At 45.0% G+C, this 23,059-nt stretch overlaps 1 protein-coding gene across 1 annotated transcript in view; it reads right to left on the bottom strand.

The window, feature by feature from the left end:
* Nucleotides 1-271: 271 nt before the first annotated feature.
* LOC141121571 (uncharacterized) overlaps nucleotides 272-23,059 on the bottom strand; it is a 166,091-nt gene continuing 143,303 nt past the window's right edge. The window contains exon 13 of the mRNA XM_073611206.1: nucleotides 272-1,707. Coding sequence (XP_073467307.1) covers nucleotides 1,034-1,707 — 674 coding nt within the window. The 3' untranslated portion in view covers nucleotides 272-1,033. The remainder of the gene's footprint in view (nucleotides 1,708-23,059) is intronic.

Here is a 23,059-nt window from a genome sequence, read left to right as displayed (position 1 = left end):
AAACCATGACCTCGTACCTTTCCACTTGGACATGTTGGGTCCTGTTTAAGGACTCAGACCTTTATAAACAGCACCTCCCTCTGTGAAGGATCTTTTTTTAGTTCCTATGCTACACCCCCACTCAGGGAAAATTCCAGTTCAGCCCCACTAGCCAAAATAGCAAGCTGGCCAATATCCCCCAAGGGCTTCCATGCTCCAAGTTTCCCCCCTGTCTACCTGACGCTATCTACACCCCCCCTCCCCCCCCTTTTTCCCCTCCCTTTCTCCCTCTCCCCCTCCATATACCTGATGTGAATCGGACACGCTACTTAAGCCACATTTGTGACCATCAACCTCTCTACCTACTTACCCACAAGCCCTTTTAAAACTTGATATACCAACTACATGGGCCCAACCAATAACATGTATGTTTAGGTTCGTACGGTTGGGTGTTGACTAGTTTTCAAAGTTACTGCTAGGGCTTTGTTGGTGTTTTTTTCTTCTTTTCTCTTTTGTACTATATCACCAAAACTAAGTCATTACATTGTATTGAGGTCTATTCTACTCATTTACGACACTGAGATGTGTTTATGTACGATATATACTTAACCACATTGGGCGGTTTTCTTGCTTTTGTACGGTTCTCCTGGTTATTTTTCAATAAAAGTTTTATGGAACAAAAAATAATATCTGATGGCTGGCTGAATGCTGGTCAGTCTTTTTTTTTCTTTTTTAAATAGGCCTCTAAATGTTAGTGAAAGGTTACCCCACAAAAGATAACGACTCCATTTTTATTTTTCTACTGCTTTCATTGACCAACACAGTACAACACTTCATCCATGTCTTTGGTGATCTCTGATCTCCTTATGAACTGTTTCTTACATGATGAAGATCAGCCATGGAGTATATCTGAGGTGTATATCAGGGTGTGCTTCTTCCCCACATGAGAGCTCTGATGTCCAGCAACATTCATATAGAAGACATTTCCCACACTCAAGGCACTAATACACCTCGAGGGTTGTGTGGGATCCCTGATGTACAGGAAGACAGGACTTCACTGAGGAACAATTCCCTCACTCAGAACCGGTATGCGGCTTTTCCCCGTGTGAGATCTCTGATGTCTGTAAAGATTGGACTTCCGCGAAAAAGATTTTCCGCACTCAGGACAGGTGTATGGCTTTTCCCCCGTGTGAGATCTCTGATGTGTAATAAGCTCTGATTTTCGCATAAAACATTTCCCGCACTCAGAACAGGAATCCACCTTCTCACCTGTGTGCAACTTCTGATGTTTGTTAAGATCGGACTTATGTGAAAAACATTTCCCGCACTCGGGACAGGAATACGGCTTCTCACCCGTGTGAGACGCCTGATGTGTAAGAAGTACTGATTTGTGTACGAAACATTTTCCGCACTCAGAACAGGAATACATATTCTCTCCTGTGTGCAATCTCTGATGATTAATAAGGTTGGACTTCGATAAAAAACATTTCCCACACTCAAGACAGGAATACGGCTTCTCACCTGTGTGCAATCTCTGATGCCTGTAAAGATTGCTTTTTTGTGAAAAACATTTTCCGCAGTCAGAACAGACATAAGGCTTCTCATCTATGTGCAATTTCTGATGTGCGTAAAGATGGGACTTCTGTGAAAAACATTTCCCGCACTCAGAGCAGGAAAACGGCTTCTCCCCCGTGTGAGATCTCTCATGTCTGACAAGTTCTGATTTTTGTACAAAACATTTCCCACACTCAGAACACGAATATGGCTTTACACCTGTGTGCAATCTCCGATGTCCATAAAGATTGAATTTCCTTGAAAAACATTTCCCGCACTCAGAACAAGAATATGGCGTTTCCCCCGTATGAGACCTCTGATGTATGACAAGTTCTGCTTTTCTCATAAAACATTTTCTGCACTCAGGACAGGAATACGGCTTCTCACCTGTGTGCAATCTCTTATGATCGTTAAGATATGACTTGGCTGAAAAACATTTCCCACACTCAGGACAGGAAAATGGTTTCTCCCCTGTGTGAGATCTCTGATGTCTGGAAAGACGGGACTTCTTTGAAAAACATTTCCCGCACTCAGGGCAGGAATGTGGTTTATCACCTGTGTGGGATCTTTTATGAACATTAAGACTGGATTTATAACGGAAACTCTTTCCGCACTCAGTACAGGAAAACCTCTTATCTGTTGGAAGGACGGCACCATCCCTCACAGTCTGAGGTTCCTCAGGATAAGAGGAATACGATGGTCCATCTACACTGTGTGGTGCCGGATGGACATTTGAGGTAGTCGGGTTTTCTCCTGGACTATACTGTGTGATGTCCTCATCTTCTACTTTACAGTCTGGAGACAAAGTGAGACAATCCTCTGAGGTTTTCCTCATCTTCCGTCCTACTAAAATAGAAATAAAAAGATTATTACTAGACATGAGCAGATTGGTTACCCTAAACCAGGACTCTCCCCACATCAGGCAGCTTTGTCTCTGAGGATCTTACAATTCCATCCTCAAGGTAACTAGTAAATGGGTCCTCTGATCTCCTACCAGTTCATTTCTTTATTCATGGACCTTAGTCAGAGAGTGAGGAAACAACGAGAACTGTCTTTTATAGGAGTGACAGTGATGAGGGGATTATAGGACGAGTGTCCCCACCCCCTCTATCACTCATTGCCATCTTCCCAAAACAAGAAGTCCTGCACTTCCTTATTTAGTCCATGATTTAGTCATGAATAACAGCGGGGCTGAGCCCCACCAGAGGTCAGAGAGTGAGGATGGGGGGAGAACAACCAAGATGAAGACTGGACTGATCCTGAAGACCACCATCATTGGGTTATTGACTCCTCCCTCATTATCACTTTCTGTTTAAGGTTCCAACGTTTGAGGATGTTATCACATTATTATGATCATGTAAAAGTCTGTGCTCCAATCAAATCATCAGATGTAAAATGTCCACCTGGTATACAATGGGTGTAAGAAAAGAGAATACATATTATGTTTATATATAGCAGTGGGTAGAGGGGAGAGAGCAGAAGTCAGGACTATGTAACATACAACAGTTAGGACTATATGGTACCAGGACTATGTAATGCACAAGATACAATATATAGTGCAGGGTTCAGGACTACATAATGCCAACATAGATTATGCAATATAGTGCAGGGTTCAAGAGTATGCAAAGTACAACACAGAGTTAATATGGCAGGGGTCAGGACTACATTATATGCACTATAAACTATATAGTGTAATAGTCCAGCCTCACAATATTGATATTAAGTAACTGGTGATAGCTTAAATGTTTACTTAATTGAGACAAGCCGTAGAAGTCCAACACTGCTGCCACCCATCTCCTGAGACTGCACTCAGTGATTGGATCTGAGACTATACAGACATATCCCTCCACCCGGCACAGCCAGCAAATAACAGAGCAATTAACCCTGGGAGACTTGTTCTGTCAGAGATCTTACTAGACCCGGGCATGAGGCAGAACACCCAAGGCACATTCCTCAGGTGCCAAGGTCAAGCAATGCCTATGGTGAAAGTCAACATATTGTTGCCAGCTTAACCATAAATCTACTCTAGATACATAAATTGTGTCTGCAGCACAGAAAAGGAATATTATCCGAGAGAAATACAGGCTGAGGAACACAGCTCAGGAAAGTGACCAGGGTATTACAGGCTGATATCACCCAGTTCTTGCCCTACTCCGGACCAATCAGTGAGCAGTATGGGTGGAGGAATGTATTTAGTGTTAATGACCCACCTGTGCTGATCTCTGTAGGAGTGTCCTCCTCTATTAATGTCTCTGTTATTCCATCCTCCTCCATAGACTGCTGATCACCCCTCACATACGTCTCTTCTTCCTCTATTTTAACCTCAACTTTTATATATTTTAGATCTTCACCCTAAATTAAGAGAATGAGAGAAAATATCATCTGTAAACTATAAGCTTCAATATTGTGACATCACATAAAAAAAAAAAAAAAAAATCCACACATAGTCTCCACAAGTCCATGTTCTAGATGCTCCGTCCCACCAACCTTGTCATAGTTAGAGATGGTGTGATCTTCCTGTGTGGAATCCCGAGAATACAGAGGACGGGGACATCTCTCTGGTGGGTTCCTGGTATTAGGCGGCTCCATCATATCCTTGTGTCCTTCTGAAAACTCCTCCATCACTCCATACTCCTCATCCTCGTCTTTATACTCTTCTTTAACAACAATATTATAATCCCCGAAGTTTCCACTCTGAATATATAATAAAACATTCACTGTAACAAACATGCTGTGTATAGATCACAACTATCAATAATTGTCAATCATCTACCTGATAATGGTGAGGAATGGTGTGCTCTTCCTGTGTGAAATTCAGAGGACGGGGACATCTCTCTGGTGTTTTCCTGGTATTAGGTGGCTCCATCATAACCTTGTGTCCTTCAAAAAGCTCCTTCATCACACCATACTCCTCATCCTTCTCTTTAAACTCTTCTTTAACAACACTCCCAAGGCTTCCACTCTGAATATATAATTAAGAATTCATTGTACCAAACATGCTGTAAATAAATCATAACAATCAGTGACTGTTCCTCATCTACCTGATGATGGTGAAGGATGGTGTGACCTTCCTGTGTGGAATCCCGGGAATACAGAGAACGGGGACATCTCTCTGGTGGGTTCCCATTACTGGATCCATCTGTAGGAAACACACACACTGACTGAATACATTGTTTCTATGTGTTTATCAGATGATGGGGGATCTAGGTGGACCCTCCGTACTGCTCTCTCCTTTACAATAAAGTCTCCTCTTACCCGGTGATGTGAGGGGCGGCTGATTGTCCATCATGACCTCCTTGTAGAGATCCTTGTGTCCTTCTAAATACTCCCACTCCTCCATGGAGAAATAGACAGTGACATCCTGACACCTTATAGGAACCTGACACACACAATGATACAGTCACCATCCAGACACATCCCTTGTCTGTTACTGGATAATATCCCAGAATTCCCAGCACCACTCACCTCTCCTGTCAGCAGCTCTGTGATCTTGAGGGTGCCTTCTAGAATCTTCTTTTTATTTCTCTATTCTATCAGAAAGGAAGGAGCAGTGATGGTCATATGATCTCCAGACTTCACAAGAGCAACACTCTGTATTTGAACATAAATAGCAGAATCAAAATTAAATTCCCACAATCCTCCGCACCTCACCAGTTAGGTCTCCATTTTGTTAAAGTCCCATTGGAGGAATGAGGCATAATTTACTCACATAATACATAGCTTAAAAGCTTGTCGCAGGCATTCTGACATCATTACATACAATGCAGGTCCAACAGTACTGCTTTGCAGGTGATGATGCCAAGAGTGAGCCCACATTCGAAAAGCATCACAAAAAAAAAGACATAGAAGCCAGATAGATGGACATTGAGAGGAGGAGCTGTGCAGTCATTGTGATCTCATAGGATTAGCTGACTCTGGATGGAGGAACATTGGGTTCAGGATATGTGAGGTCAGTGTGACGTCATAGAATGTGCTGAATCTGGACGGGGGGGGGACATTGGGAGGAGGAGCTTTGAGGGGAAAATGTTCTGCCCCTGAAGGGGTTAATCTAGGTTTCCACACTATATATGTGTGTATCATCATCTGCTGGAGATAAAAGACATCACAGTCACTATGGAGGAAGAGGACGGACATGACGGAGGGGTTACTGGGTACAATTATAAAAGCAGGACTTTTGTATCCACTGTAAAATCCTTTTCGGAGTTCTTTGAAGGACACAGTTAGATCTTCATGACAGATGGATTTGATGTCACCACCAACAGGAGCAGGATACTAAGTGCAACCAAAACAAAAAAAACACACCCTAGGGGTGTCAAACCCCCCATATCATTGTTGCCAAGTGAAATTTACTGACAGGATGCCGAAAAATGTGCTGACGGCATCAATTTTTTTTACTGACACAAAACATTAACTTTACTGACAGAGACAATTTTTTTTTTTTTTTAATGACAATTTAAAAAAAAAAACATAAAATTACTGTTTTCAGTGCAAATATCAATATTTAAGCTACAAACATGTAGCCTGTGCTATTAGCAACATGTTTAAAGTATAACAAAGAGCAAAAGACAAGATTCTACATTGACATGAAGGTCAGGGTAATATAACGCAACACAGAGTTCCCCTTTAAATTGGAGCCTGCAGGGTTCCCCTTTATGGTGCAAAGGGGAACACTGCGGACCGTGATGTAAAAGGGAACAGTATGGACTGTGACGTAAAGGAGAAATCTGTGGAGTCTGATGTAAGGGGAACACTGTGGACCACAGTCACCAAAATTCTCCCCGACATCAGAGTCCACAGGGTTTCCCATTACATTGGGGTCTGCAGGATTCCCTCCTTACAGCGCAAGTGGGAACTTCGCAGCCACAATTGGAATGGAAGCCCCTGAACTTTTTGGAGGATGGAAGCTGGGTAATCACTCCCTGAGCCAAGGGTCCTTCAGCCACTGAATGAAGGTCAGCCAGATGCTGTGGGAAAAGATGCAAGTTAGATAGAAAGAAAGGGACTGGAGGGAAGGACAAACTATTTTGTAACTGGAAGAGACCACCTTCAGAACCTATTTGTCTGGGATGAGAGAGAGTCAGCTATCTGCATAAAAAAGAAGGCCTCCCTCTACTTTGGAATGGGGAGGTGGGGGATGTACCTTCATGCGGCAGTGGGCTTCTCCATGGCTGGGAAGCTTTGGGGTCAGAGGAGATGGTGGGCTCTGAGGACTCGTCCTTTGAACAGAAACCTTGGACAAAGGCCTTTCTGAGCAGAGAAAGGGCAGGACTTCCGCTGTGTGTCCTTTTACTTCTGCACCTGAGGTAGAAAGGTACTCTTGCCATCTGTGATGTTCTTGATGATGTAATCTACAGATATACCAAAAAGATGACTGCCTGCATAGAGCATCTCAGTCAGAACCTACTTGGTCATCTGATCTGTAGACTGGCACGTGAGCCAAAGCAGATGCAGCAAAACAGCAGAAGCCGTCTGCTGGGAGAACAGATGGCCGAAATCCAGGGCTTCATTACACAAGTACTGCAAACCTTGAACCAACTGATCTGCCAATTTCATATAGCAGAGGAGACTGCTCTGAAGCCAGACCCCGGCACAATAACTTTGCCCATTTGGCCAGCGTCTGGGAAACCAGGCCAAAAACGAGGATCGGGCAGAATAAGGCGCCTGACACGGCATACATAGAACATGCAGTGCTTTCCACCTTCTTGTACGATGGGTCCCCAAAAGAGGGGCATTCCTCAGACGGAATTCCCCTCTTTATTAAGTCTTGAAATATGAGGGTCTACTATTGAGAGGAGTAAGAACGCTTTTTGAGAAACGCCTCCTCAAAAAGGATAGCACACAGAGAAACATTTAGGCAAGGTAAATGACTTAGCTGTACGTGACCAAGTCTTGTAAATAAAATCGTCCAAAAAAAAGGGGTCATATGGAAAAACTTTGGAAAAGTTTTCACTTGCGAGTCCCATAGGAGACCTGGGAATCTGCCGAAGTAGATGGGGAATCGCCTCTCTTTATAATTCCAAGCTGAAGATGAGAGACCAGCTCCTTCTTGTGCACCAAAGTAGCCTCTGGTAGCTCCTCTTCACTATCTAAAGCAGGAGAGGAGGTATCCACCTTAGAAGAGATCCAATATAGGAGTAGGCTTCTTGCCATCTAACTCATCAGACACCGACTCAGGTGGAAGAGGGCGCTTGTTAGCGGGTCTGCTCGGCAGAGCCTTTTCAATGCAAGAAACAAACCGTTCCATCGGAGGGGAAAGGGTGTCAAAAAGATGTGCCTGCATTGCTTGCATACGAGGATGGGACAGAGGCCTGGACTGGAGCAGTTTGGCAGTCTGAGCAGAGTGGCTCCATCAGTGAAAACATCCCTGTCCCCCCACAGAAAGCACACACTGTTTTAGGATCCCTAGTGATGGGGAGCCCTGCCACCTTACGACCCGCCTGTCATGACTTGGTCATGATTGATATAACTTGTTGCAGATAGGGAGAGCCCCCCTAAAGATACATACCCACCCCCCCTTTCCAGACTGGCGCCTGCGTTCGTTCACTAGCGGTAAATGTTGCTGTGACCAAACAGAGGAATCTGCAGAGATGTGGCAAACAAATTTGGCAGTTTGAAGATAAGGCTGATAGAAGTGATCTAGCTGTGGCGAGACCCAATTCTCACTGCCGCTGCACTGGTAAGGGATGACTCCCCCACCGTCTACATCTAGGGTTTCCACCTGTCCGGTTTTCACCCGGACAGTCCACTTTTTGAATTATGTGTTTGGGTTTCCATGTCCCTGAGACCTGGACACATTATTCAGACTGGACTGCAGAGTGACAAGTCTGCTCGACCATCTAATGTATGTCTCCCCTCCCAGACAACAGCCTGTCTCACTCACAGCAGAGTAGATCAAAGCTGCATCCTCCTCCTCGGCTCTATTTATACACACACACAAACACAAAGGAGGAAGAGGGGGGGGAGGAGGGACACACGCTGATCGAGGTCTGTAGAAAATTTTATATGCTCTGTAGATGGACATGGGAGGGGGACAGAGTGGCTGGGAAGGAGAACAACTTAAAAAATATGTAGTGATTGGGGGATGCTTTGGCAGGGGAGAGGATTGAAATCTCACACCCCCTTCTAGCACAAGTCCTCTCCCTTCCCAAAGCGCCTCCCAACACATATCCAACCCCCCTTGCACTAGCTCTCCCTCTGAAAGCACCCCCCCAGCACATATCCGACCCCCCCACCCCCATCTTGCACTAGCCCTCTAGCCTCCCAATGCACATATCTGACCCCCTTGCTAGCTCTAGCTCTCTCCCCTACCAAAGCATCCCCCCCAAGGACATATCTCACTCCCCACTAACAAAAGTTCTCTACCCTCCCAAAGCTCCCTCCAGCCCATATCCAAGCCCCCCTCCCCACTTGCTAGCTCCCCTGCCAAAGCGCCCCCCCAGCTCTAGCCCTCTCTCCTCCCAAAGCACCACATATCTGACCCCCCCCAGCACTAGCCACCCCCCTCCCAAAGCAACCCCCAAACCACATTCAACCCCCCCTGCAAGCAATAGCCCTCTCCCCTCCCAAAGCACATATCTGACTATACCCCCCCCCCCCCCCAACACTAGCCCTCTCCCCTCAGCACATCAAATGCCCCCTGCTAGCACTAGCCCTCTCCCCTCCCAAAGCGCCCCCCCCAGCACATATCTGACCCCTGCATTCCGTGCATAAACACTCATAAGTCGGCCACATGCACCGTTCGCTGTGGCGTGATATGTGGCGCCACATTCCTACTCTCCTTGTGGCCACCAATAGTGTCCCAGGTGTTTTACAATCTTATAGTGTATACTCAAAAAAAAAAAAAGCCATGCGCTGCTAAAGTGTTCAGGTTTGGCTTGAAGAGAAGGTGGCAACCCTACCCACAACAACCTTGAATGGCTACCCCCCCTCGCACTTTGTGACTGAGCTCCATGTCAGTACATTAAAGCAACATACACAGAAAAATACTCAATACAGCAGGGGTCTCCAAACTTTCTAAAACAAAAAGGCCAAGTTTACTGCCCTTCATATATTGTGGGGGGGGGGGGGGGGGGGGGGGGGGGGGGGTGAGTCCAGTGAGAGTAGAAAATGTCCTGGCATTGTTAGTGTCAGTGAGGGTAATAGTGCCCCATTGTTGGTGTCAGCGGGAGCAATAGTGCCCCAAGGGCTGGAAATATGCAAGCAAAGGGCCGCATCTGGCCAGAGTTTGGAGACCATGGCCCTACAAATTTCCAGCCCCTAAACCCCCAGAAAAGGCAGGAAAGATCATTCAATATCAGACACAATCAAGAGGGAGGGGGAAACACTTGGGGCAAGGGAATACCTGTGTGCAAACCCGATTACTCACAGTCCCCCAAGACAAACCTAGGACTTGTAGTTCTCCATCCAGTGGTGAGTAAACACCTTTGATCCGCCTATAAACACTGGCCTAAGGCTCGATTCACACCAATCGCAAAGGGACCGCATTCTAGTGCAATTCACATGCAAGTCAGTCCGGTGTGCTTTGAGCCCATTCATTTTGAATAGACTCAAATCACACCAAAAAAGTGCATACACCTTTTTTGGAGCAACGCCGAACCAGATCGCATGGTTGTTTAGTACCATGCAATCCGGTGCAAGCAAACGCACTGTGCTTGCGACCTGCATTTGGGGGTGTGGTTAACTTTGCATTGACACCTGCAGCAGATTGCAAGGGCAGTGCGATTGCAATGCTGTGCGGGAAACACGCACAGATCGCAGCGTTTCCCACACCTCATAAGTGTGAACATGGTGTTATAAATGCCAGGTCTTGCAGTGGTACGCGTCTGTCAAAGGGTCACCACTCTGTCGCAGTTAAAGTTGTTGTATATCCCCATTGCGGAAGTTGTACCTATAGGTAAGCCTATAATAAGGCTTACCTATTAGGTACTCTAAATATCTCCTAAACGTGCGCGGTTTAGATGATATTTACCTTGTAGTGCGCCGATGATGTCATCGGCGCATGCACTGAAGAAACGGCCCTCCGTGCTGTTTCTTCACTAGCTAATTCCGTGACTGACGGCTCACGAGCGCATGTGCGGGAGTGACGTCACGCAGCCAGTCACAGAGCCGGAGTCCGCTGCCCCGGAAGCAAGAGGAGCGAAGATGGACGCCACAAGCTCCGCGAGTAGGATCCCGGGTCCCGCGGACTCGATGTTCGCGGGGATACCCGCGATCGCCTCACGGAGAGGAAGAACGGGGAAATGCTAATGTACACAAGCATCTCCCCATTCTGTCTAAAGACACTGACCTCTGCTCCCTGTGATCGGGAGCGGTGATCAGTGTCGTGTCACACACAGCCCCTCCCCCCCCCCCACAGTTAGAATCACTCCCTAGGACACACTTAACCCCTACAGCGCCACCTAGTGGTTAACCCCTTCACTGCCAGTCACATTTACACAGTAATCAATGCATTTTTAATTGCACTGATCGCTGTATAAATGTGAATGGGCCCAAAATCACGCCAAAAGTGTCCGATCTGTCCACCATAATGTCGCAGTTACAAAACAAAAAAAAACCGCTAATCGCCGCTACTAGTAAAAAAAAGAATAAATAATAAAAATGCCATAAAACTATCCCCTATTTTGTAGACGCTATAACTTTTGCGCAAACCAATCAATAAACGCTTATTGCAATTTTTTTTTTTTTTTACCACAAATATGTAGAAGAATACATATCGGCCTAAACTGAGGAAAAAAATTTTTTTAATATATTTTTTGGGGATATTTATTATTGCAAAAAAAAAAAAAAATGCGTTTTTTTTAAATTGTCGCTTTTTTTTTGTTTATAGCGCGAAAAATAAAAACCGCAGAGGTGATCACACACCACCAAAAGAAAGCTCTATTTGTGGGGGGAAAAAAAAAGGACGTCAATTTTGTTTGGGAGCCACGCCGCACGACCGCGAAATTGTCAGTTAAAGCGACGCAGCGCCGAATCGCAATAAGTGCTCTGGTCTTTGGCCAGCCAAATGGTCCCGGGGCTGAAGTGGTTAATCCCACCATAGTAGGGAACTGCATACGCTCCATGACAATGCTGCGGGGGGGAGGGAAACAACTACCCAAATCTATATGTATGCGATCGGTCACCCAGCACCGCAGTTGAATGAAGACAAAGAAATCCATCGAGCGGAACAAAATCCCATCTAACAAAACAAAAAAAAAGAGCAAATAAACAATTCCCAGGCCCTCACTACTGAGTGCTAGGCAAACAAAACGAAGGGTTGTGTTGCAGATGGGGGCTTCCCACCAGCAGGGGGTCACCTCTAGGTTGTGTATTTGGTTGCACCCCGTGCCCTGCTCCTGCAGGCGGTGACAACAAACCCATCCATCATGAAGGTCTGGTTGTGTCTTTCAATAAACAGAAGAGAAATAACATCTTATTACCTCCTTCCAGTTCCAGCAACGTCTTCTTTCCACTTGGTATCACATGGAACTTCCTGCCTGTATTAAACTTACTTCCTGTATGTACCTGACATCACTTCCTGTCTTCCATAGAGACTTCCTGTCTGCGTAGATGCGAGATCACCATCTTGTGGAAGTCAGAGGAACTGCAGCCCTGAGAAACATCTCATAGTGTGAACAAGGCCTTGTGCCGTGTGTGTATGTACTGTATATCCTTATTAGAGTTGCCACCTCATCCCTTTAAACCTGAACACATATGAATTACACAGGTTCTGAGGCTAATTTAATACAGATAAGGCACCAAGTGAGTTCAATTACCACCTTAATCAGCCTCAGAACCTGTGTAATTAATATGTGTTCGGGTTTAAAGGGATGAGGTGGCAACCCTAATCCCTATAGATGGGTCATCTCCACTTCCATTACTGCCTAATCCAGCCTTTCTCAGCCAGGGTTCCTCCAAATGTTTCTAGGGGTTCCTTGAGCAATGAACAATTTTTGTAACTGTAACAACTGGCATCAATGATCTGTAAGGAGGTCCTTCTCCCATTGGTCACCAATGTAAGTGACCACTACACTGACAACTGATATAAGGGAGTCCTTCTACTATTGATCACCAATGTAAGGGACCACTACACTGACCACTGATATAAGGGGGTCCGTCTCCCATTGATCACCAATGTAAGGGACCACTACCCTGACCATTGATAGAAGGGGGTCCTTCTCCCATTGGTCACCAATGTAAGGGACCATTACACTGACCACTGATATAAGGGGGTCCTTCTCCATTGGTCACCAATGTAAGGGACCACTACACTGACCACTGATAGAAGGGGGTCCTTCTTCCATTGGTCACCAATGTAAGGGACCACTACACTGACCACTGATAGAAGGGGGTCCTTCTCCCATTGGTCACCAATGTAAGGGACCACTACACTGACCACTGATATAAGGGCACTGATAGAAGGGGGTCTTTTTCCTGTTGAGCACCAATGTAAGGGACCACTACACTGACCATTGATATAAGGGGGTCCTTCTCCTATTGATCACTAATGTAAGGGAACACTACACCGACTACTGATATAAGGGGGTCCATCTCCTATTGAGCACCAATGTAAGGGACCACTGATATAAGGGGGTCCTTCTCCCATTGGTCACCAATGTAAGCGATCACTACACTGACCATTGATATAAAGGGTCCTTCTCCCATTGGTCACCAATGTAAGGGACCACTACACTGACCACTGATATAAGGGGGTCCTTCTCCTATTGATCACTAACGTAAGGGACCACTACACTGACCACTGATAGAAGGGGGTCTTTCTCCTATCGAGCACCAGTGTAAGGGACCACTACACTGGGCACTAGGAATGGGCTCCAGGTTTCATCTCAGTCGAGGTTCAGATTGAATTTTGCTTGTTTGAAGACTTGGAGAATGGCCGAACTAAATGGGTATTCAGCCGAGTTGAACCCATAACTAATACTGATTAAAAAAAAAAGCTCACTCATCCTCTCTTTCCTGGCCAGCCAGGCTACATGCACAGATTGAGGGTCTGGTAGGGAATTCCAGAGGGGATCTCATGCATTTTTGTGTGTGTGAGGAACCCCCTTAAAATCCATACTAGACTCAAGTGCAAAATCTGGTGCAGCTGTGCATAGTAACCAATCAGCTTGTAACCTCAGCTTTTTCAAATAAACCAGGGGTAGGCAACCTCTGCCCTCCAGCTGTGGTGAAACTTCAATTCCCATGAGACACTGCAAGACCCTGACAGTCACAGGCATGACTCCTAGAGGCGGAGGCATGATGGGATTTGTGATATCAACAAAGTGCAGAGGTTGCCTACCCTTGAACTAAACTATGCCAAAAAAATGAAAGCTGATTGATTTCTATGCACAGCTGCATCAGATTTTGCACTCTCCAGTTTTAGTAAATCAATTCCAAAGGGTCTGGTATGTAATATTGGGGGGATTCTACGCAAAAGTTTGTTACTTATTTTTGCTGTAAACGGTGCTACGGCAACAGTGACATTTACCAAGGAAAAAAATGACACAGTTTAACCCCTTTAGATCCGCGCTATAGCCGAATGACGACTACAGTGCGGATCTGCTTTGCCAGGAGGCCGTCAATAGACGTCCTCCCCTTTGCACGCTCGCCATGCCCCCCTGAAGGGCACGCGTGGCGCGCGCTGTGATCACCCGAGACAATGCGAGTCTAGGGTGATCACAGATCACGACCCCTTACCACGTGATCAGCTGTCAGCCAATGACAGCTGATCACGTGATGTAAACAGAAGATCTTTTTTTTTTCTTCTCAGGCTGACAGCGTGAGGAGAAAAAAAAGCCAATCACTGGCTTCTGTGTAAGGGACATCGGTCCCGAAGAGGAAGAGGCGAAGTCACCTCATATATGCCCACCAGTGCCACAAATCAGTGCCCATAGTACCCACCAATCAGTGCCCACCAGTACATAAGTGCCAGCAATCAGTGCCACCTATCAATGTCAATGAGTGCCACCTATCAATGCCCACCAGTGGTGACAATCAGTGCCACCTAGCAGTGCTGCCTATCAGTACCCATCACTGCCACCCATCAGTGTCCATCGCTGCCGCCCATCAGTGCCAGCTATCAGTGCTACCTATTAGTGCGTTTCAGTGCCACCTTTTTTTGCCCTTCAGTGCATCCCATCAGTGCCACCCATCAGTGCCACCTCTCAGTGCCCACCAATGCCACCTATCAATGCCCACCAGTGGTGCCAATCAGTGCCACCTAGCAGTGCTGCCTATTAGTACCCATCACGGCCACCCATCAGTGACCATTGCTGCCACCCATCAGTGCCAGCTATCAGTGCTACCTATTAGTGCCCTTCAGTGCCACCTATCAATGCCCTTCAGTGCCTCCCATCAGTGCCACCCATCAGTGCCCACCAGTGCCACCTCATCAGTGCCCACCAGTGTTGCCTTATCGGTGCCCATCAAGGCAGGCTTTTGGTGCCCATCAGTGCAGCCTACCAGTGCCCATCAGTGCAGCCTATCGGTGCCCATCAGTGTAGCCTCATCAGCGTACATCAATGAAGGAGAAAAATTACCTGTTTGCAATATGTATTAACAAAATATAAAACGGTTTTGTATTTATTTTTTTTTTATTTGTTTTAACAAAAAATAAAAAACCCTTAGGTGATCAAATACCACCAAAAGAAAGCTCTATTTGTGGGGAAAAAATGATAAAAATTTCATTTGAGTACAGTGTTGTATGACCGCGCAATTGTCATTCAAAGTGTGACAGCGCTGAAAGCTGAAAATTGGTCTGGGCAGGAGGGGGGTTTAGGTGCCCAGTAAGCAAGTGGTTAAATTGCTGGCAAATTACATTTCATTGCCAGCCAAAAAAAAAAAAAAGGAACAACACACAAACCCCTCCAAAGGTCCCCCAAAATACATAGCAGAAAATTAGAGGGGTCTGTACTCCTGTACTGTAAAAATTTTAAAAAAGAGGCAACGAAATGTAATTTGCCTAGTGCACAGTCTACTTAGAATTGGCTCCCTTTCACCTAGTCTCCACCATAGCTACAAGTGAGGGTACTCCCCTGTGGGGTACTCATGGAGTAAGCTGCTGGAGATAGGGTAAGTAGGTCTGGAAGAAGTAGGGTGTAGACAGTCCTACAATGAATCCTAGTGGTGAAAGGGTGGGAGGAAGCACCTGATTACCTTATAAGGTCTCTGGGCGGAAGTGCTGAGCGCCCAGTGGTGTGATGTAACACCTGGTCATCCACCTAAGTCATTGAATTCTAGCACCAAATTTGAAAAGTTTACACCATAAGTGAATACATTCCAAACAAATTCCAGTTCACACAGTAACGGTCAGAGGTACAGGGTGACTCTCTCTTACCTGTCCACGACACAGGACTGGTGCAATTAGTTTCATTACAATTTTCATTATTCGGAGATTCAGATGTACTCGAATCTCTGAATTACAATAACGAATCCCCCAAAAATGATAACAAAAACAACAAATTCATTTGTTACTTTCAGATGACAAGATGCGATAGTTTGAGCCCTTTGTTAAAGGAGAAGTGCAGCCAAAGCTCATTAGCCGATGTCACAGAGCCAGTCCAGGCTCCGGCAAGATACATGACCATATGGTTGGGATCCGCCCACATGCCTGGGCCGTCACCCGGCTCAGCCTCTCTGTGAACCACTGAGAGCCTGAGCCAGCTGCTCCCACACCTCCACAGCCCAGCGTTCCAGTGAGCGCAGGAGGGGGGGGGGGCAGGGCAGAGAGCTGGAGACTGACAGTCAGCAGCTCTCTGCTCACAGAGCTCTGAGAACCGATTGATCGGCGGTGTTAGATCACTCAGTTCTCCGTCTTAGAGCTGGCGGGGAACAGACTGATGCTGCATCCAGCTAGGTAAGTATGATTCTGGAAAAAACCTTAAAGGGGTTGTAAACCCTTGTTTTTTTTTCACCTTAATGCATCCTATGCATTAAAAACTCCTGACACTAACCAGCCCCCCCCCCCCGTTTTACTCGCCTGAGCCCATTCGTTCCCACGGCGGAGACGCGCTCTCCCTCTCTACCCCTCGTCTCGGCTCTTGATTGGATAGATTGATAGCAGCACAGCCATTGGCTCCTGCTGCTGTCCATTAAATCCAATGACGCGGGTGCCGGGGGGCGGGGCGAGTCCTGCATTCAGTGTGAATGGACACAGAAGCAAGACTGGGGAGCGTGCCCGCACGGGTGTCCACCTTAGGAGAGCCTTCTCCAACGTGGGCTTTTGATGCGGGGAGGAGCTACCAGCGCCGACGGGGGACCCCAGAAGAGGAGGACCGGGGCCACTCTGTGCAAAATGAACTGCACAGTGGAGGTAAGTATAACATGTTTGTTATTGAAATAAAAAAATAAAAAAAACAAGGGTTTGCAACCCCTTTAACCCCATACTTCTCTTTTAAAGTCTGAAGCATCCAAAATAATGGATCCTTTTGTTTTATTTGGATGAGAGCGGCGCGGTAGTCTTTGTCTCTTGGATAATCAGACGATTCTTTCTACACTCACATTTTTTATCATTATAAAAAATGTGCTACTTATGAAATGGAAACATATTGCAATAAATACAGTAAGGTATAAAAGTGAAAGATAATTCCTACTTATTGGGTTGGGGGAAGGTGGATCCATCAGAATCTCTGAACCATAACATAATGAATGAATCCGAAATGAATTTCATTCCATTCCTTACTCCAGTCAATATCATCCAATTTCTCTTTGTGGGTTGGACTAGGAGGGATGACTAAAGCCTCGTACACACGATCAGATTGTTGGCCAACAAAGCCGTGGACTTTTGTCTGAGGGGCGTTGGCCCAAACTTGTCTTGCATACACACGGCCACACAATTGTTGGCCAACAAATACGAAGGTAGTGACGTACTTCATTGTTTTTCAGCTCTTTAGTGCCACCCTTTGGGCTCCTTCTGCTAATTTCATGTTAGTAGAAGTTTGGTGAGTGTTGATTTACAGACGCAGTGTTCTGTCTATCACACAAGCTGATCTAGGAGAAGGGCGGGACTTTTCTCACAGCGCAGCCAAAGTTTTTTCACTCAGCTCCGAGACACACAGCGGGAGATGCCCGCAAACTGTGTAATCCAGGCACAGGCACTGACTACAGTGAGGCTGTGATTATGGGCACTATGAGGCTGCGATTATGGGTGGGCACGGTGAGACTGCATTATGGGCATAGTGAGACTGCATTATGGGCACAGTGAAACTGTATTATGGGCATGGTGAGGCTGCCAATATAGGCACGGCGAGGCTGCGATTATGGGCATGGTGAGACAGAATTATGGGCACGGTGAGACAGCATTGTGGGCACGGTGAGGCTGCGATTATGGGCACGGTGAGGCTGCGATTATGGGCACGGTAAGTCTGAGATTATGGGCTCGGTGAGACTGCATTATGGGCACGGTAAGGCTGTGATTTTGGGCAAGGTAAGGCTGAGATTATGGGCACGGTAAGGCTGAGATTATGGTCATGGTATGGCTGTGATTTTGGGCACGGTGAGACTGCATTATGGGCATGGTAAGGCTGAGATTATGGGCACAGTAAGGCGGAGATTATGGTCATGGTATGGCTGTGATTTTGGGCACGGTAAGGCTGAGATTATGGGCACAGTGAGGCTGAGTTTATGACGTGTGACGTCCTAGCTATGCCCCGCTATGTCCGGCTTCAGATGTTGCCATAACAACGGTGCTAAATCAGCTAAAAGTAGTTGGATCTGTATGTGCGTTAAAATCAATCGAAATTAGTCGATTAATCTATTAAAAAAAAAAAAAAAGATTAATCGAACACAAAAATTTTAATCAGTAACAGCCCTAATTTTTTTGGTTGAATAATGATTTGATTTTGCATATTTTCTATATTTTTGGATGCATAGAATGCACTTTTTGGTTAAGTTCTATTGGCAGATAGCATGTCTAATTTTATTTTTTTTTAATGCACAATAAAAAAATTGTATAGAATAATACTTGGCTATGTGTTTTACTTCAAATGACATTTTGGGAGTAGGCAGTTACATTTAAAAAAATACAATGTAAAATTGACAAGGGACACCAACATAGTTGTATCTTTGAGATTAAAAACTACGGGATAATGGTGTTGTGGTAACTTGCCCAAATAAAAAAAAAAAAAGAAAAGCATAATAATATTATTCTTGATATCACTAGAAAAAAAAAGCCTTTGAAAATGTGTTTGCAATAACTCCATCAGTATCACCAGCAAAGCAGCTTCATTATTATCCCATTAAAGAAGAAGAGAATTGTGTGCTGCATTTTCGGATTTCATAATTTGCCGCGTCACGAATGTTAATTCTCCATTATGAACGCTAGTTTACAAGACCGACCGCATCTGGCTCGTCCTTGCTTCCGAGCATGCGTGTTTGTACTTTTGTCCGACGGACTAGTGTACACACGCTCGGAAAATCCGTCAACACACATTAGTCCGTGAAAATTTTAAAACCTGCCATCCAACATTTGTCTGCAGAAAATCCGACAACAATTGTCCGATGGAGCGTACACACGGTCAGATTTTCCGCCAACAGCCTGTCGTCACACATTTCCCGCCGGAAAGTCCAATCGTGTGTACGCGGCTTTAGAGTGCATAGGTAATCTCCCGAAATATTGAATTAACACCTAAAACGAATATAGCTAGTCTTCTGAAATAACTGCAGAAAATGCAAATCGATTCAGAACAACAAATATACGAAACGAATCCAAATATATGAAACAAATTCCGATAACAAATCTTTCTAACATAACAAATATGACAAAATCAAATGATTGACTTAACGAATAAATCTAAAATGAAACAAAACACATTTTTTTTTACTGTGCACATCTCAGTACTGTATATAACATCCAAGCTTCGCCCGTTATGGTGGGCCTTAAGGGGTCTTCAGGGACTGGGTCCCATAATGTTGAAACACAGCCCTGGACCTATACAGCACCCTACAGATAACTTCACAAATTGCACCAAGTGCCAATGTGAGCCCCCCCATCACAGGATCCAGTGCCCGAAACAACAATACAGGCTGTCTTTACAGCATTGGGTCCTGGTACGGCTGCCAAGGTTTTACTGAGGTTGCACCAACCCGGATACACTGCTTCTGTAAAGGTGTTAGAAGACAGTGAGGTGTTGATTGAAGGATTTAAATAGAATTAAAAATTAACTACTGAACTTAAATTCTTCATGAAGGAGAAAAGGTCCATCACCATCAGACACTAGCGTAAAACTGAGAACATACAGTGCCTTATTATGAAAAGTATTATTACTTATGAAAAGTATTCATACCCCTTGAAATTTTCCACATTTTGTCATGTTACAACCAAAAACATAAATGCATTTTATTGGGATTTTATATGATAGACCAACACAAAGTGGCACATAATTGAGAACGGGAAGGAAAATGATGAATGGTTTTCAAAATTTTTTACAAATAAATTTGTGAAAAGTGTGGCGTACATTTGTATTCAGCCCCCCGGAGTCAATACTTTGTAGAACCTCCTTTCTCTACATTTACAGCTGCAAGTCTTTTTGGGGATGTCTCTACCAGCTTTGCATATCTAGAGAGTGACATTTTTGCCCATTCTTTATAAAATACTTCAACCTCTGTCAGATTGTCGTGAACGTCTGTGAACAGCATTTTTCAGATTCTCAATTGGATTTAGGTCTGAACTTTGACTGGGCCATTCTAACACATGAATATGCTTGGAAAATGTTGGAAAATGAACCTCCGCCCCAGTCTCAAGTCTTTTGCAGACTCTAATGCCGCTTACACACGAGCGGACTTTACGGCAGACTTTGTCCGGCGGACTTTTCAATAGACTTTCCGAATGAACGGACTTGCCTACACACGATCAACCAAAGTCCGACAGATTCGTACGTGATGACGTACGACCGGACTAAAACAAGGAAGTTGATAGCCTGTAGCCAATAGCTGCCCTAGCACCGGTTTTTGTCCGTCAGACTAGCATACAGACGAGCGGACTTTTCGACCGGACTCGAGTCCGTCGAAAAGATTTGAAACATGTATCATTTTCACTTTTGGGAAAAAAAAGTCAGCTGGAGCCCCCACATGATCGAATTGTCTGACGGACTCCAGTCCGCAGGACCAAGTATGCCGTAAAGTCCGGTCGTGTGTACACGGCATTACAGGTTTTCTTCTAAGATTGCCCTATATTTGGCTCCATCCATCTTCCCATCAACTCTGACCAGCTTCCCTGTCCCTGCTGAAGAAAAGAATCTCCACAACATGATGTTTGCACCACCATGTTTCACGGTGGGGATGGTGTGTTCAGGGTGATGTGCAGTGTTAGTTTTCCGCCACAAATAGTGTTTTGCTTTTAGGCCAAAAAGTAAAATTTTGGTCTCATCTGACCAGAGCAACTTCTTCCACATGTTTGCTGTGTCCCCCACATGGCTTCTCGTAAAGTGCAAACAGGACTTCTTATGACTTTCTTTCAACAATGGCTTTCTTCTTGCCACTCTTCTATAAAGGCCAGATTTGTGGAGTGAAGACTAATAGTTGTCCTGTGGACAGATTCTCCCACCTGAGCTGTGGATCTCTGCAGCTCCTCCAGAGTTACCATGGACCTCTTGGCTGCTTCTCTGATTAATGCTCTCCTTGTCCAGCCTGTCAGTTTAGGTGGACGGCCATGTCTTGCTAGGTTTGCAGTTGTGCCATACTCTTTCCATTTTCGGATGATAGATTGAACAGTGCTCCGTGAGATAGTCAAAGCTTGGGATATTTTTTTATAACCTAACCCTCCACAACTAACTTGTCCACGACTTTAACCCTGACATGTCTGGTGTGTTCCTTGGCCTTCATGATGTTGATTATTCACTAAGGTTCTCTAACAAACCTCTGAGGGCTTCACAGAAAAGCTGTGTTTATACTAATGCCGCATACACACGGTCGGACTTTTCGTCTACAAAAGTCTGACAGCCTGTCCGACAGACTTTTGACGGACTTTTGTTGGACTTTTGGTGGACTTTTGGCGGACTTGCGGCAGACTTTCTAACGAACGGACTTGCCTACATACGATCACACAAAAGTCCGACGGATTCGTACGTGATGACGTACACCGGACTAAAATAAGGAAGTTGATAGCCAGTAGCCAATAGCTGCCCTAGCGTGGGTTTTGGCCCGTCGGACTAGCACACAGACGAGCGGATTTCTGGGTCCGGCGGAGTTACGACGTAAAGATTTGAAGCATATTTCAAATCTAAAGTCCGTCAGATTTGCGGCTGGAAAAGTCTGCTGAAAGTCCGCTAAAAGTCCGGGGAGGCCCACACACGATCGGATTGTCAGCCGGCTTTAGTCTGTCGGCGTCCGTCGGACTTTTGTAGACGAAAAGTCCGACCGTGTGTACGCGGCATAAGATTAAATCACACACAGATGGACTCTTTTTACTAAGTAGGTGACTTCTGAAGGCAATTATAATAAAATAGGTGATTCCGCGCTACAGTTAAAAACTATAATCAAATAAATATTCACTCAACGAATAAACAAGCTTTATTACAGATTTAAAATTGGACTCTTACATTTATACACAAAGAAATGAGCATGTGTTTTAATGTAAGAGTCCAGTCCTGTAATAAAGCTTGTTTATTCGTAACTCTACTACACTATTGGGGCTTTTTCTCTCTCCCACCCCTGTTCGCTGCCATCCCTCTTCTCCCCCCCACCTCCTCTCCCACTCTGCGGAGGATACGAGGTACAAGAAGTCGTTTGATGTGCAGGGATATCTGGGAGATTTGGTGGATCAAGTAGAGGACCCCCTGGAGGTTAAGAATACTACAGCGGATGATACTTTTATTTATGGTCATATGCTGGCGCTCCGGATGATTGCTGTTTTATACCTATTGGCACGGAGGACCCCCTGGTGGAACAAGCTGCAATAACGTCAGACAAACGGACCTTTTATGGGATTTTTTTACCCTTTATAACCCTTCCTTATCACTGTGTCATATATTGAACACCCTTTGTGCTATTTTTGCCCCTTTTTGGACATTATTTTTCCTTTCCTTTTTTTTTTTAACCATTTGATAAAGAGATTACAACACTATAAATTTTTGCCCTGCCTTTTAAAAATATTTTTCATATTTACAAATTATTTTTCATGTATCACTTTTTCACACTGTTTTCAACCATTGAATTGATTTTAACACTTTATTGATTGATCTATTGAGTGAATATTTATTTGATTATAGTTTTTAACTGTAGCGCGGAATCACCTATTTTATTATTTCTGTGAGTGGATTGTGATACACTTGAGGTTCTGCTGCAGACAGTTATTTACAATTTTATGATTACATTATAATGCACTATTGGCACTTTACTATTTGATCACGCTTTATTGAGAATTCACAAATTTTACTCATTCACCAACACATCTTAGTAGCGCGAGGGATTTATATTTGCATTCTGAAGGCAATTGTTTCCACTAGATTTTAGTAAAGACCCCTTTCACACCGAGCCACCCATAGCGTCGGCGGTAAAATGGCTCTATTTTTAGCGGCGTTTTACCGTCAGATTAGCGGCGCATTTCGGCCGT

The sequence above is a fragment of the Aquarana catesbeiana genome, unplaced genomic scaffold (assembly GCF_042186555.1).
Source record: "Aquarana catesbeiana isolate 2022-GZ unplaced genomic scaffold, ASM4218655v1 unanchor225, whole genome shotgun sequence".
Lineage (NCBI taxonomy): Eukaryota > Metazoa > Chordata > Amphibia > Anura > Ranidae > Aquarana > Aquarana catesbeiana.
This window is presented reverse-complemented; position numbering and strand designations above follow the sequence as displayed.